This window comes from Eptatretus burgeri, chromosome 15, assembly GCF_056783735.1.
Source record: "Eptatretus burgeri isolate ZD-2024b chromosome 15, Ebu_testis_v1, whole genome shotgun sequence".
In the NCBI taxonomy this organism is placed as follows: Eukaryota; Metazoa; Chordata; class Myxini; order Myxiniformes; family Myxinidae; genus Eptatretus; species Eptatretus burgeri.
This window is the reverse complement of record NC_140975.1, coordinates 2,932,082-2,948,274: the sequence shown is the minus strand read 5'-3', so window position 1 is coordinate 2,948,274 and position 16,193 is coordinate 2,932,082. Positions and strand designations below refer to the sequence as shown.

The 16,193-nt window shown below is 45.1% G+C and overlaps 1 protein-coding gene across 1 annotated transcript in view; it reads right to left on the bottom strand.

Moving 5' to 3' along the window:
- The window catches only part of LOC147011319 (uncharacterized), a 57,595-nt gene that overhangs the window by 21,607 nt on the left and 19,795 nt on the right, over positions 1-16,193 (bottom strand). The window contains exons 5-11 of the mRNA XM_085857014.1: positions 16,006-16,124; positions 13,493-13,625; positions 13,227-13,366; positions 8,803-8,929; positions 8,654-8,689; positions 8,221-8,330; positions 163-289 (exon numbers count right to left, since the gene is read on the bottom strand). Coding sequence (XP_085713140.1) covers positions 163-289; positions 8,221-8,330; positions 8,654-8,689; positions 8,803-8,929; positions 13,227-13,366; positions 13,493-13,625; positions 16,006-16,124 — 792 coding nt within the window. The remainder of the gene's footprint in view (positions 1-162; positions 290-8,220; positions 8,331-8,653; positions 8,690-8,802; positions 8,930-13,226; positions 13,367-13,492; positions 13,626-16,005; positions 16,125-16,193) is intronic.

Sequence of the window (16,193 nt, the reverse complement as noted above, 5' to 3'; positions counted from 1 at the left end):
CGTAACCTCCATCTACCTATGATGGTAGAGGTAAACAAGCAGAACACACGTTTACTTGACATCATCTACCATTTAGCTGTTCTACGAAGGTATATTTTCGAGAAAAAAAATGGTTTGCTCGTGAAAGGGAAGAAACAGGAAAATATTTTTGGCACAACTCACGCATTGTAGCGGGCGCAGAGAGCGTAGACCAATGGAGCGACCACCCCAGCACTGGTAACAGCTGAACATGCCCTCTTCCAGCAGGAATTGACGACCCTCAAATCCCTCTTCCTCGTACCCCACCCAGCTGATGTGCACGCACACACACACACACACACACACACACACACACACACACACACACACACACACACACACACACACACACACACACACACACACACACACACACACCGAAATGCCTTGTTACATGAAGTTGCAGAATTCCTCTAATGAGTCACATGAGAACTTGGGACTCAGACTTGTGTTTTCAAAAGTTTTGGTGAACATGAACTGTATGTCTGCCAGGGTTCACCACACCTAAACTCCGTGCATGACCACTGCTGCAACCCTCTTTCAGGTCTAGTCTGTGATCATGTCACGGTGACCCACTGAAGACAAGGCATGATGCTAACGAGGCAGATAAACATGATGTGTGCTGTTAACATGGCAGACAAGTGTGATGTTAACAGTTTTAGTCAACAAAACAATTCATTGGAGTCAGACTAGGTACCAGAATATCCGAGAGTAGCAAATGTAACATCGTTATTAAATAAAGGACCCAGAGATGAATTGGGGCCGATACACCTGTTCGTCTGATTTTAGTTGTGGAGAAGGTGTTGGAAACACTAACATGGGTCAGATAGGGAACCATTCCTTGTATATCCCTGCAGAGTGTGGTGTATGTCGAACCAGAAGAGTCTCCGAAACAAGTCGAAATTAACTTTATTTCCCTAAATTCTCCTGTAAAGTTTATATTTTGCATGACCTGGTTATCTGTTACCTTTGTGAAAAATTAATCATCCAAGGCTGTTATTTGAGTGTGATCCAGATGTATGAATATTTAAAGAATACATTTATACCCCATGGGCCAAGTTTATGAAAGGTGTTTAAGAGTTTAACGTGTGTAGAATTAGCACTTGTGGAATCGCCACGACAGTGGATGAGGAGCAATCACGAGAATCACCCGTTCAAAGTTAATCGCCTATCACCGAAGAGTGATTATCTAATGCGGATCAAAACCGAATCATAAGCGTTTAAATAACAAAGAAACTTCTTCGCGTCGTCGGAGAGGGCACGTTTAAGAGTGTAAGTTTGAGGCCTTGAAGCAAGCATAGCATGGCTTATAATTGGTAGTTTACGTGAGACGGTGAATATGGATGTATGGAAAATGGAGTTATCGACTTCTACTCACCGCGAAAGGTTCATGACATCATCCAGTCTGAGTGGTGTCTCATAAACTGTTAAGCTTGAGTGCGGGTGAATACAGTCACAAGCTCAGTAAGAAGCAAGAAATGGCGCATCACCAGTGGGTCAATTCGGCATTGTGTCCCTGAAATAATGTGATCCATTCGGTGACTCAAAGTCATAAATGACCAGTGCCCCGTGAGAATAAGCTGCTCCCTAAAATGGGTTCCATGGTGATAGTCCCGTAATTGGAAAGAGCAAAGACCCACTGAAGATAGGGCAATTAAGAAGATGCATGATACCAAGCTTTGTGTGGTGCAGAGATCAAAGTGCTGCTGAGGAAAGGGCCACGAACAGACACCTGGTATGAAAGACACCAAGAGAGGAAATGTGTCGCTGAAGATAGGGCTCCGGATGTAAACCCCAATGAGCTTTAGTTTAACTCCAGTGAACTTTAGTTTAACTCCTTGAAACTCAAGTCCGTGAGTCATTTCTACGATGGTGTAGATAGCGTGCTGCCAGCAAGGAAAGCGTCCTCACACTCCCGTTAAAGCTTTCCTCTCCCCTCGTCCCTCGATGGGGAGGAACTAGAGCCTGATAGTTGTGTCGGGAAGAATGACTGGTTAGAAACCAGAAAATAAACCATGCCTGCACTCCTGCCATTGGTTGGACAAGTAAATGTAACAATGTTCATGATGGAAAAGTACTAGCAAGTTGGTACGGATGAAAAGTACACCACAGATGTGTTCGGTGTGCTTGAATTAGCTCAAGAGGAGGCAGAAGCGGAGATGAATGGGGCATTTAGCCGACACGTGCATCAATAATCTTTGATAGATGCAATCCTCTGGAGAAGTATGGCAATATCAAATATACCTGGAGTTGCAGACTCTTGAAAGAATAATTTCATTAGTTGCTGAATCTAATGCAAGATGACCTGGATCAACCTATGATGAGGAGCAATTTGCTGAATCCCCTCGAACAATTGGTGGTGACGCTGTGTGTGGTGTTTCATAGGCTAGTCGGCTGTTTAGACGCGCACAACTAATTGGCTGTTTATCTCCCTTCGTAAATTGCTATCTAAACGTGAGATGAGCTGTGCACATACAACGATGCTTTTGTCAGCCCGAGTTAACACATGCTGTTAGTTAACAGATGCTAGTTAACACATGCTGTTAACTAGGGCTGCCATACGACCGTTTTTTTCCCAGACATGTCCTCCTTTTCAGTCCTGAAATCTCCGTCTGGCCGAGTTTTTAAAATACCCAAAAATGTCTGAGATTTTTGCCTTTTTTTATTTTTTTTCAAAGGGATCAATTTTAAGATTTGGAATTTTTTTTGACCTTATTTAAACAGTTAAACAATTTTTGTACTTTTTTTTTTTAGGTGATAAAATGTGGTGATGTCGTGTTCGATGGGACAGTTGAAACCTGGTGTTGGCTCAGTGGTGAGGGTGGCTGGCTTGTGATCTTAGGTCCTGAGTTCAAATCCCACTCAGTTGTTGAATTAATACCAGGTGGGGTTGACTCTGCCTGTCATCCTTCCGAGATCGGCAAAATGAGTGCCAGCTTGCTGGTATCCTGTGTCGGAGTGGCGACCCATCCAGGATTGTGCCGAATAGCCAAGGAGACTGCTTTTAGGCAGCACCAACGCTCTGCCCAGAGTGTGGTCCCAATGGATGGATGGATGTATAGGACAGTTTGGTACAAGTCTGTACGAATCCATCATGGCCATGTTCGAACATCAACACTCATGCATCCTCTTCCTGTTCAAAGAGAGAGAGAGAGAGAGAGAGAGAGAGAGAGAGAGAGAGAGAGAGAGAGAGAGAGAGAGAGAGAGAGAGAGAGAGAGAGAGAGAGAGAGAGAGAGAGAGAGAGAGAGAGAGAGAGAGAGAGAGAGAGAGAGAGAGAGAGAGAGAGAGAGAGAGAGAGAGAGAGAGAGAGAGAGAGAGAGAGAGAGAGAGAGAGAGAGAGAGAGAGAGAGAGAGAGAGAGAGAGAGAGAGAGAGAGAGAGAGAGAGAGAGAGAGAGAGAGAGAGAGAGAGAGAGAGAGAGAGAGAGAGAGAGAGAGAGAGAGAGAGAGAGAGAGAGAGAGAGAGAGAGAGAGAGAGAGAGAGAGAGAGAGAGAGAGAGAGAGAGAGAGAGAGAGAGAGAGAGAGAGAGAGAGAGAGAGAGAGAGAGAGAGAGAGAGAGAGAGAGAGAGAGAGAGAGAGAGAGAGAGAGAGAGAGTCCAGTGGGGGTGCTGAGTCCATGATTCAGTGTCTTTTCTGACTCCGTACCGTACACACTTGATGGATTTTCTTCAAGAGCTCTTTTTTTACAATACCAAAACGAAAGTCTAAATTCACTGCAGAACAAAAGACAAAATTCCCGTGTTTTCGATGTGGTCAAGAAGAATGGGAAGCCCAGTGTTGGTATACATATGGAGCTTGTACGTTCGTCTCTGTGGCAAATAAAGGTGTTATTGACTTACAATCTCATGTGGACTTGAACAAGCACAATATTTCCAGTAACAATTCAGTGTTTTGACTGGAAGAACGGCAGTTTGCAATGAAACTTAATGGAGGTACAGAACACACCTAATGAGACTGCCAATACGATTGCTCAATACGGAAAGGAAACTCTTGAAAAGAGTGTCCTCTTTCTCTTCGCGTCCCTCTCTGGAGTGTCCTCTTTTTCTGATTGTCCCTCTCTGGAGTGTCCTCTTTTTCTGAGTGTCCCTCTCTGGAGTGTCCTCTTTTTTGAAAGCTAAAATATGGTAACATGCAAGGACTGTGTGCAATGGACCCACTCCAGGGGTTGGGCATTTTAAACTTGATGCGACTATAGTCTCTGAAGAAATAACAATCGGATTCCTTCCCTCAGGGGCCAAGAATGACATTTCCACTTCATGAAGAGAGACATGAGGGACATGGTGCAGAAAACCTTGTAGTTGGTAGGCAGAGTCTTGTGTGTTTGGTTTCAAGCAGCGAGGCTCATTTAAAGTCCACCACCTTGGAGGAATTTGTAACTTGTTCAGAATGTCAGCGATACCTCATCGACTCTTCATCAGAAGACAATGTGGGGTCTTTAACGTCTATCAAATAATGCTTCCAGATGGGACACACACTCTAATGTCTATCTGAGGCTTGGGTTAGTACTCCATCGGGTACTACGCTCTGCCTCCGGAGCAACAATCTGACAGTTTACAGATGGGTCAGGAATCAAACCCAGACGAGACAGCTCTCAAGTAAGTGCGACCTCTGCACCATCCTGTCAGGACACACCCACTGGCTCGACCAGCTCAAATGCTTGAAACTAAGATTATCGTAGTTAGCCTAATACAACGCCCCAAAGTGGCTTCCGTTAAGATTGTGCACAATTTGCCTGAAGCACAGTCTGATAAAGTTGTCTCATGTCACCATGACATTTTTACATCTAATTTCACCTTCAGTTCATTCTGTACCTTGAATGTGGATTCTGTTAAAGTTATCCATGCCTGTTCCTGAGTGTGTGTTTGCCCACATCGTCCGAGTGTGAGGTATGTCGCAAGCCCTACGAGCTCGACTGGCGTGCCCAATCGGCCCAAGGCATGTTTTGATAAAGTTGTGTCGTGTCACCATAACATTTTATTTCTGATTTCACGACAACATGATTTTATACTTTGAATGCACATTAGGTCCAAGTTAGAGACCATTATTCCTGCACAGTATATTATATTACGTGTGTATTCTCTTCATCCTGTGTCTGTCTGTCTGTCTGTGAGTGTGATTGTCATTCTGAAGGCCCATGCTTTTCATATCTCGACTCCTTATAGTCAGAGGAGATTTGTGTGCGATTGGTTTTCTGGAACTGGGATATTGAAGTTTTTTTTTGCAGATGTTGTGGATTACTTGACAAACCCTGTTATGGGCGATAAAGATGACTCCATCTTTGCCTGTTCAGGTTCCTCCTGATGTCTCCATCTTTGCCGATTTGGTTACTCCTGATGACTCCATCTTTGCCTGTTCAGGTTCCTCCTGATGGCTCCATCTTTGCCTATTCGGGTTCCTTGTAATAATTTCATCTTTGCCTATTCGGGTTCCTCCTGATGACTCCATCTTTGCCTATTTCGGTTCCTCCTGATGACTCCATCTTTGCCGATTCAGGTTCCTTCTGATGACTCCATCTTTGCCTATTTCGGTTCCTCCTGATGACTCCATCTTTGCAAATTCAGGTTCCTCCTGATGACTCCATCTTTGCCTATTTCGGTTCCTCCTGATGACTCCATCTTTGCCGATTCAGGTTCCTTCTGATGACTTCATCTTTGCCTATTTGGGTTCTTCCTGATGACTCCATCTTTGCCAATTCAGGTTCCTTCTGATGACTCCATCTTTGCTGATTCAGGTTCCTCATGATGTCTCCATCTTTGCCAATTTGGGTTCCTTCTGATGATTCCATCTTTGCCTATTCGAGTTCCTCCTAATGATTCCATCTTGGCCGATTCAGCTACCTTCTGATGACTCCATCTTTGCCTATTCGAGTTCCTCCTGATGACTCCATCTTTGCTGATTCAGGTTCCTCCTGATGTCTCCATCTTTGCCTATTCGGGTTCCTCCTAATAATTCCATCTTTGCCTATTCGGGTTCCTCCTAATAATTCCATCTTTGCCTATTCGGGTTCCTCCTGATGACTCCATCTTTGCCTATTCGAGTTCCTCCTAATGATTCCATCTTGGCCGATTCAGCTTCCTTCTGATGACTCCATCTTTGCCTATTCGAGTTCCTCCTGATGACTCCATCTTTACCGATTCGAGTTCCACCTGATGACTCCATCTTTGCCTATTCGAGTTCCACCTGATGACTCCATCTTTGCCTATTCGGGTTCCTCCTGATGTCTCCATCTTTGCCTATTCGAGTTCCTCCTAATGATTCCATCTTGGCCGATTCAGCTTCCTTCTGATGGCTCCATCTTTACCGATTCGAGTTCCACCTGATGACTCCATCTTTGCCGATTCGAGTTCCTCCTGATGTCTCCATCTTTGCCAATTTGGGTTCCTTCTGATGATTCCATCTTTGCCTATTCGAGTTCCTCCTAATGATTCCATCTTGGCCGATTCAGCTTCCTTCTGATGACTCCATCTTTGCCTATTCGAGTTCCACCTGATGACTCCATCTTTGCTTGTTTGAGTTCGTTCTGATGGCTCAGATGCTGCGTTTATTATTTTCTTTGATTTTACTACACGAGGAGCAATTGCCATGATATTTTGCACGATGTACAGGATGTCCATAAAGTCCTTGTGCAATTTTGAACTTGTTTAAATTTTGATGTCCACGTGATCAAAACGAAGTATATATGGTGCGGTGCGTTAAAGTATAATTACCTCCGTCACCGAAGGTAGACAGAGGTTATGTTTTCACCCCTGTTTGTTTGTTTGTGAAGACGATATCTCACGAAGTTATGGACGGATCAAGACCAAAGTTGATGGATGAGTTGGTTAGGTGACAAAAACAAGCCGATTCGATTTTGTTGCAGGTCCGAATTCAGGTCTGACCTATGAGTGGGATACAAAACGTAAACTCCACTCGAGTGCCGTTCTAGTTCATCAAGTTCTTACTCTATATAGTTCATTTTTTAGGCTTCATGAGAACCCCCATCTTTCATAATGCATCTCTTCTCCAGTTGCTGCTGACAAATTTCATGAATTGCATTTGTGGTCGTCGCCCCAATTTCATCCAAACAATGTGGTTGTGATGACTAAACAGTTTTACATAACCCCATAAAATGTAGTCCAATGGGGACAGGTCAGGCGAACGACGTGTTCGAGCATTTGGTCCATGTGTACCGATCCACTTATCTGGGAATATTCATTCATGAACCACGTTCGAAGCCTAGTGGCAGGGAGACGAGTCTTGCTGGTACAAGATGATACTGTATGTCAAAAATTGAATCGTCATAGTTCGAGAACCAAATGTGGTGATTGTGGTGGTTGACTTTACCACCGATGGAGAAGTTATCTCATGAGAAGATGTGACCGTATCAAGAAACCCGGGGAAATTGTGGATTTAATAACAACATGAACATGAACAAAACGTGATGAATTGTACTTTCATGTGCCATTTACGGTTCGTTTCTATCACGCGTACGTCATTAAAAGTAATAAAAGTTCAACGTTGCACAAGGACTGTATGGGCCCCCTGTGTATGGAGGAGGGAATTGATTGGGTGACTTGTTAGCCTGGCACGTACCCGAAGGAACATGAAAGCTATTGTGATGGTGATGTGGGTCACTGAGTGAGTACGTAAGTGTGTCCCCAGAGGTTATGAGATCTACTGTGATCGATTAGACCCCGGTGGAGCTCTTCAGTGTTTTCATTGCATCTAATTTCCAGTTGGGACGGACTTGTTCCAAGTATTGAACACAATCACCACGAAAGACTCGGGTGGTCAACGTGGGTCATGGCAGTCCCAAAGACCACCCAGCTGTTTGCCCACAGGGCCATCCAAGGTTCATCTCAGTAGCATGAGAAATACCCCAGAGAAGTATACTCTCCATGCGACAGAACACAGACCTAATGTCTGTGGACCCGCGTGTGGTACGAGTCGACAAAGTATGGAGTTCTGAACTCCAATAACGAAGTAAAAAAACGTTTTGTATTTCAAGATCTTGGTGTTCAAGTGAACAGAAACGGTAGAATCTTTATCCTCGGCGCAATATTTTATCCGAGGAAGCAGGGCGATGTCACGGTGACACAAGCACAGATCATGTGGAGGGAAAGCTGAGTTTTCAAATGGAACACAAGTACACAGGAAGTTTCAAAGAATACAAAAACATCCATTTGTTCCGATGAGGTGTTGGTAATTTTGATTTTCACTCACACTCCTCCGTAGACGCGAGCTGAAAGCATGGACATCCCGTTAAGGTGACTCCTCTCAGAGAAGACCTCGATGTTGGCACCAGAAAACTCCACGTTATCATAAACCACAATCTGGCAACACGTGGAACACAAGGAACCTCCATTTATGAAAAAAATTTCAAAATCTGTTCAGTTTCATACATACAGTGCCATAAACTCAATCCTCACGTGGCATTTACAAAAATCCCTTCGGATATCTCATAACATCTCATGGACATGTGACAAGATTTTCATCAGAGCTCAAGACCCGTTTTGGAAGGACAACAATGTCGACAGTCGGTCTTTGGGCCTACAGAGGGTTAAGAATCCCTGAGGGAATCGGTAACACACCGTTGTTGTGAAACCTCGGGCTGATATGGTGTGTTTTTGGTGTGACAGTTGCAATCGAACCTTACCTTGAAGTCATTGGGGTGTTCTACCTTCAATCCACCCTGCGCAGGAAGAGACACACAGAATACATGTTGATTAGCAGGTGCACGGCGAGGACAAAACAAAAAGGACCAACCCGAAGGAGTGAACGTCGGGGACAGGTGAAACACCCTACCATGACCATGGGTCGAAGAGAAGCGACTGAGCAGTGATCGGCACCCCAGCTGTTTCTCGTGGGGTAAAACCCAGGTTCGAGCACCAGGGGACAGCCTTCGAAGTGTGGTCGTGGGTAGAGTAACCATCTGCATGGGTGGTGGGTGATATGAACCATTGAGATAAAAAACCAAACAGGTCGACAAAAAGAACACCCTATTTGATTAGACATCAACACGGTTAGACAGACAATTTGCCCACGTGTCTGTATTTTAAGGTTCAGTTGTTTATTTATTTTCTGTGTTTTTTTTTGTATACCTTGTCAAGGCTCATGTGAGAGCGAACACACAACACACAGCAAGGGGGGAATGAGACAAGAGGGGCGGGAGTGGGAAGGACAAAACAGTGGGGAACAGAGACATTAGGAGATCTGTGGAAGGGAGAGGGATGGGACGGGGAACATGGGGAATATAAGATGGACATTATGGGGGCTTTCAGGAAGGAAAGCAGGGAATTTGAAGGAAGTGGGCTTGGGTGGATTATCGGGGGTAGAAAAGATCGAGGATTTGGATGGGGGGGGGTGATAAGAGGTGGTGGTGAACAGCTGTTTTGAAGGCCTGGAGGGAAGAATGGGATAGAAGAGAGTGGGGGAGTTTATTCCAAAGGTGGGGAAAAAGAGGAATGAAAGAGTGATTCGTGATTTTGGTAGTTTTACCAGAAGGGGGTTGTTGGCGGATCTTGAGCGCCCTGCGGAAATATGGTGGGGACAAATCGCAGACAGAACGGTGGGGGGGGGGCGAGGCTGGAGAGGAGATGGTAGAAGACAGAAAGACCACCGACCAACCTGCGGTGAGAGAGTGAGAGGCCCAAAGACTCAGCCTCATTGCGGGAGATGCCAATGATCCGAGAGCTCCATCCATTGTTGGGAGAGCAGAAGCAGCGTATCAAGGGTAGAGTGACCTGGTCTGAAACCAAATTGATGATCAGAAATCAATCCATTGGAGAAGAGGAAGGATTTAATGTCTGAAGCGATGATGGATTCCATAACCTTGCTGATGATTGTGAGAAGTAAAGGCTGATTGGTCTGTAGTTACAGGGATCTGTTTTTGCACCTTTTTTATGCAGGGCAGTAACATTTGCTGATTTCCAAGCAGATGGCAGATGACCTTTGGAAAATGAGAGGGTGAATAGAACAGAGAGAGGGTGAGCAAGAGCAGAAGAGCAGGTTTTTAGGACACGTGGGCTGATGCCGTCTGGACCGGTTGCAGAATCTGAGTCGAGGTTTAACAGCAAGCTCTCCACCTTGTCAGGAGAAAAGGTCGCAGAGTCCAGGGACAGTTGGGTTCGACTGGGTAAGGTGGGTAGAGAAAGCAATGGGTTTTGGACACAAGATTTAGATGCAAACGCTGAGTTTGAGCATTCAGTCTTTTCACGTGCGGTATCAGCAGTGCGGCCATTTGATGTAAGGGAGGGGATTGATGGGGAACATACACCACAAACAGATTTGATTAGATGCCACCAGGATTTTGAGGAGGGAGAGAGGTTTGAAAGTTCGGACTTGAGCTTAGAAAGATGTTGTTTTCTGGCTCTCCTGAGGGTAGATACGCACTTGTTCCGAGCTTTATGGAAGGAACTGAGATTACAATGAGTTGGGTTTGCTTTCCATGAGGCAAAGGCAAGTTGTTTCAGGACAAATGCCTCGCCACAAGCTTCAGTGAACCAAGGGTGGGAGGAAGGGTAGGACAACTGAAGACGAGAGGGGATAAATCTGTGCATGAGGGAGAGCAAGTTTCTTTGAAAAAATTCCCAGGATGAGTTGATGTTTGAGAAAGTAGTGATAGGAGACCAGTCTGTAAGTTTGAGGGCTGCTTGCAGACCCTGCCAATCGGCTTGAGTGAAATGCCAGACTCGACGGCGCTGAGGTGATTCTCTGATAACAGCCAGAGAGATGTCTACTTTGTCAAGGACATGGTCAGAAGAAACTATTGGAGAGAAGGAAGAGCAGCAGATATTGTCAGGGAAATTTGTCAAAATCAGATCCAGAAGAGATGGAGTACCATTGGTTGAGATCCGGGTCGGGAAGTTGACCGATTGAGTCAGTCCCAATGAGTCGCAGAAAGCTTTTGCTGAAGTGCCATGACAGGTGAGAGAGGTACCCACACCCAGCCAACTGGCATGATGACCACATAATTGAAGACAATGAAGTCACCACATATCAGGAAGAGAGAATTTGGATGAGAAGATGGAAGTTGGTCCATGTTTTCGGATAGTGAGGTGTAGATGGAGTCATCACTGTTTGGTGGACGGTACAGTACACATATAAACATGAGGTGGGAGTGGAGGGGAAGCCATAGCCAGAGGTATTCCTGGGGGTGTGGGGGAGTGAGGGCAGTGCATGGAGAGTGAGGAATGGAGTCTTTGATGAAGAGAGCAACTCCTCCACCAGGATGAGGCTCAGGTCTGTCATACCGGAGGATGGAGTAACCAGGGAGAGATACTAGGGAGTCAGAGACGTCTTGGGGGAGGAAAGTTTCTGTTTGGCAGATTATGTCTGGTTTGTCAGTGGCAACCTGTATGGAAAGATCTGAAAGGTTTGAGTGAAGGCTCCGGATATTTGAGGTCCACACTGTAAATGAAGAGGAAGGGGAGGAGGCTTTGGGTGCAGGGGTGAGAGGAGAGGGGAGGATAGGACAAGGGATGAGGGGGGGGGTAAGGAGGGTTGTTGTAAGAGTGTGGGGGATTGCAGAATAGCGAGGGGAAGGAGCCAGATGAGGAGGAGAAAAGGCTTTGTGGTGCTGGGGGAGAGGGGGACAAGAGAGGGGGAAGAAGGCAGTTGAGGATTTGAGTAGATGGAGTGAAGAGATGGAAGTGAGAGGGCAGTGGAAGGAGGCAGCTTTGTGGATGAGAGAGGGGGAAACTTTGAGAAGGGTGAGTGGGGAGAGTTGAGGGAGAAAGGTGAGGGGGAGTTTTTGAGAGAGTTGAGAGGGAGGCTTGGAGGGAGAAGAGTGTGATGGTTTGCTTTGAGAGTGAGGGGTGAGAGGGGTGAGTTGGCACTGAAGTTGGGAAAAAAGAACGGTTAATGGAAAGCAAATATTCAAAGCAAACTGGGTTTTTTTTTAAGTTTAAGGTCAGAGATGCGATTAAACACAGTTCTTGATGGAGGCAATAAAGGCGAATTCAGAGAATGGAGAGAAGAAATGCTGTAACAGTTGGATTTTTTTGGCAAGGTACGAAGGAAAGGTCGAATTGAGAGCAGTCTGTTTAAATTGTAGAATAATGCATTATGATACAGTAAAGCGTACCACACATGTGAAAGAGGAAGATGAAGCATTATAAGAGATCGTTTTTATTATTATTATTATTATTATTATTATTATTATTATTGTTTGAGAGAGTTTTCATCAGATTAGGTCATGGAAGTGTTGTTAAAAAAATAGTGAGGTGAATGGTGAAATTGGATCGGTAAACGCAGGGGGTGTAAACAGATCAAGTGGTTACGGGAGAAGCACGTGGCTATGGGAGGTGTATAGTCAAAAGTGAAATTATTTATTTTAAATAAGGATTGCGTAACATTCGGAAAAGGGAAGGTTGAAGTAAAATCGTGGAAGTGTGTGGTAAATTTGGACGGTAAATGCAGTGTGAAGCTGCTGGGTCGATGAAAAGTATCAGGAAGAGAGAGAGAGAGAGAGACACACGTCATTACAGGGTGTGTCGAGATAGAAAGGATACAAGGAAGATTATTATTTTTTGATGTATTTTTGAAGAACAGCTAAGATTCCGCAATGGAAGGTTGTAGGAAGAAATCGTGAAGATAACGGCGAGAGAGGGTCAGCTCAGTAGAATGAAGATGGTGTGCCGGCAGGAGGAAGAAGAGGACGGAGAAGAAAAAGAATAAGGATCAAGCCTCATGAGTGTGCAAGGAGAAAGGTTTTTTTTGGGGGGGGGGGGGATTTAAGACAAGAAATAGAGTGTTTGGTTGAGAGGGATGGGGGATGTTGGGAAAGTGGGGAAGATAGAAATTGAAGGTAATGGGGAGAAAAGACAAATAAACACGATCGTTCACCGAGGGGAGGGATGGGAAGGCCTCAAGCACTCGGTAAGACAATATGGACGAAATCTCACAAAATAGCATGATTTTTGAAACTAAACTGAACTAGGAACACACAGTAACATGTAGGTGAGAAAATAAACAGTTAAAACGGGACAGATAACAACCGGAAACTTAACTTTGAGATCGTCAGCAGAGCCCTGAAGGAGACCTGCCGATGCTCCAAACCCAGAACCAGAAATCAAGATTGTTAAAGTTGGAAGTTGTTAAAGAATAGTCCAGTAAAGTTCGCCAGATAATAGGCTTATTCAAAATATTCTCTGAATCAGTGAACAGCAAAGGCAATGGTTGCCATGTCTGCACAGTAACCCTGACAACGGCTATAAGGTAGTTCTTACGTTCCTGAGTAGACGGTGATGGAAGCTGGACCAGCTGAATAGGTGGAAATCCGCAGCATTGACTCTTCCTGCTCGTAACGTGTGAATCGCCCACGACAATGCTCCTCTGGAAACAGCAAGATGGCCGGTAAGCTGTGGTTCTGCGGGAAGCAATGAGTCCAGGTGGAAGGGTTAGGGGTTGTGGTTATGTCACTTACCTATAAAGAATGGGACCTGATAATAAAAGAGAAATGAGAAGTCTCGGTGAGTTAAGATATGTGTGATACCCGAACGGTGAGACTCAGAGAGCCAACGGTGGCATCTGGCATTCCCGAGCCCCATAGCTGGGCCAACTCTGCAATCCCCTCCTCCAAGGCCGCCATTTGCCCCTGGAAGTCAGGCTTTTCGTATACGATCCAGCTGTGAAAGGAACAAAATCCTTTTAAACCTTTCGGGGTACCTTAAGACACAATGTTGATGTCAGTCACTCCTCTGTAAATCCATTACGGGAATGTTTGGTTGGCTACCTCTTTTAGATAAACCAAACAGGAAATACTTAGCAGTTGTGATTGTTAAGGAAGGGATAAGGGTTTTGTTTTAAATACGTGGTCAAGGCTCAAGGAAGAGCTTGGACACAGAACAGATCAGGACATAACAAAACAAAAAGAACAGGAGAAAGGGGAAACACCAACAGCAGGGCAGAGGGAGGAAGTATACGGAGTTGGACAAACAAGGGATGAGGGGAAGGGGAGAAAACAAGGGGTGGACAAGATGGATACATCAGTAAAATTTTGTGAGGGGCAGGGGTGGTTTAACGAGTGCAGAAAAGATCATGGTTTTGGATTGAGGATGACCTGAGATGGTGGTGAACAGCTGTATTGAAGACCTGGAGGGAAGAATGAGATTGAAGAGAATGTGGAAGGTGGTTCCACAGGGGGGAAAAGTGGAATAAATGAGTGTAAGTGAGCAGTTGTTTTGGAATTATGCAGTTTCACGAGGAAGGGGTTGCTGGTAAACCACATGCATCCTGAAGATACTTGGGAGAGGTGGGGTGGAGGGGGGGGGGGACAAAGCAGGTGAGGGCAGAGAGTGTAAGACCAAAAATGAGGCAGAAGAAGACAGAGCGACCACCGACCTGTCGGTGATGGCAAAGTGATAGGCCCATAGACCCAGCTTCATTGTGAGAGATGTCGATGATCTTGAAGGCCTTGGTTTCCGCGGTGTCAAGCTGAGCAAGGTGTTAGGCAAGGGAGCCAGTCCAGTGGGGAGAGCAGTACTCCATCAAGCTGCGGATGAAAGCCTTGTTGGTGGTTAGGAGCTCAGGTGTCCCAAAGAAGGACTTTGCATGATGGAGGATGCCCAGTCAGCATCTGGCTTTGGAGCTGTGGCTTGCCCAAGAGAGATCATGGCTGAGATTGAGACCCAAGAGTTTGAGTGACTGGATCTCTTTAAGAGGGTAGTTGAGAAAGGAGATGGGAAGGTTTGCGCTTTGGTCCTTTCGGAGAGAGTGAGTGTGTCAGATTCCTCAGGATTGAAAGACATGTTCCAAGTGTTTGACCAGTTTGTGATTTTGGCAAGGTCTGAGGAGTTCTGCTGCCTAATTGGTCTGTAGTTAAGGGGATCGGTTTTTGCACTTTTTTATGTAATGCTGCATTGTTGGCTGGTTTCCAAGCAGATGGAAGATGCCCCATGGTAAATGACAAGGTGAAAAGGGTGGAGAGAGGATGTGGATGAGCAGCAGAGCAGGATTTTAGGACACACTAGACGACCCATGAACCCGTTGGGTTCCCGTTGCGACAGCGGTTGATAAAAAAAAAAATCATTTCAAAAAAACAGAAGCAGAAGAAGAAGATAGCTCCAGCAAACTATACCGCTGAGGTTGTTTGCATTGATCAAATTCTCCCGAAGAGTACTTGCCTGAATCGGGAATTGATTTTTAAAATAATTTTTTCGTTGCCTGATTTGAACGAAACTTGATACTGCACACCGCAGGAGAATGGTGAGTAAGGTGGGCCGAAAATTTTTGCACTATCGTGTACCATTTTGGCTGTGTTTTGGGAACATACATACATACATATTCAAGATGAGAGTTTCATTAATATATCGATAGATAGATTAGCTGATGCCGCCCAGTCCAGTTGCAGAGTCAGAGTCAAAGATTGCCAGAAATTTTTCCACCTTTACAGGTGCAAAAGGCACATAATCCAGGACGTGTTGGGAATGACTGGGAAGGGTGAGGAGAGAGATAGAGATAGAGATAGAGATAGAGATAGAGATAGAGATAGAGATAGAGATAGAGATAGAGATAGAGATAGAGATAGAGATAGAGATAGAGATAGAGATAGAGATAGAGATAGAGATAGAGATAGAGATAGAGATAGAGATAGAGATAGAGATAGAGATAGAGATAGAGATAGAGATAGAGATAGAGATAGAGATAGAGATAGAGATAGAGATAGAGATAGAGATAGAGATAGAGATAGAGATAGAGATAGAGATAGAGAGAGAGAGAGAGAGAGATGTTAGGGACATAAGATTTTCACACAGAATTGAGGTATTCGGCCTTCTCATGAGCGGAGTCAGCTGCGATGCCATTTGAAGTGGGGGGGCTGGGGGGTGGAAGGGAAGCACACAGCGGAAACCCACTTGACAAGCTCGTTGGTTCCATTTTTGTGAAAAGTGAATAAAACTCCATTGTTCACCAGTCCATCCCAGTTCTCAGTGTAACAGAGATAGTGGAAGAGAATGATTCGGAATATAAAAGGATTTAAAATATGTCGGTTATTGTACTTGTACGTACCAGCCTCGCAGAACCTGCAGACAGGCATCCCCACGGATTTTCCATTGGCTGCAGTCTGGCTCATCACCCCAAGCCTCAAACCTGCACCCGTCTCTGCCTGGACCCTCAAACAAAACTATCTGGAGCACACGCCATCCGAAACAACTCAACAAAACATTACACATCTAACTTTTAAACAAATACGTCCA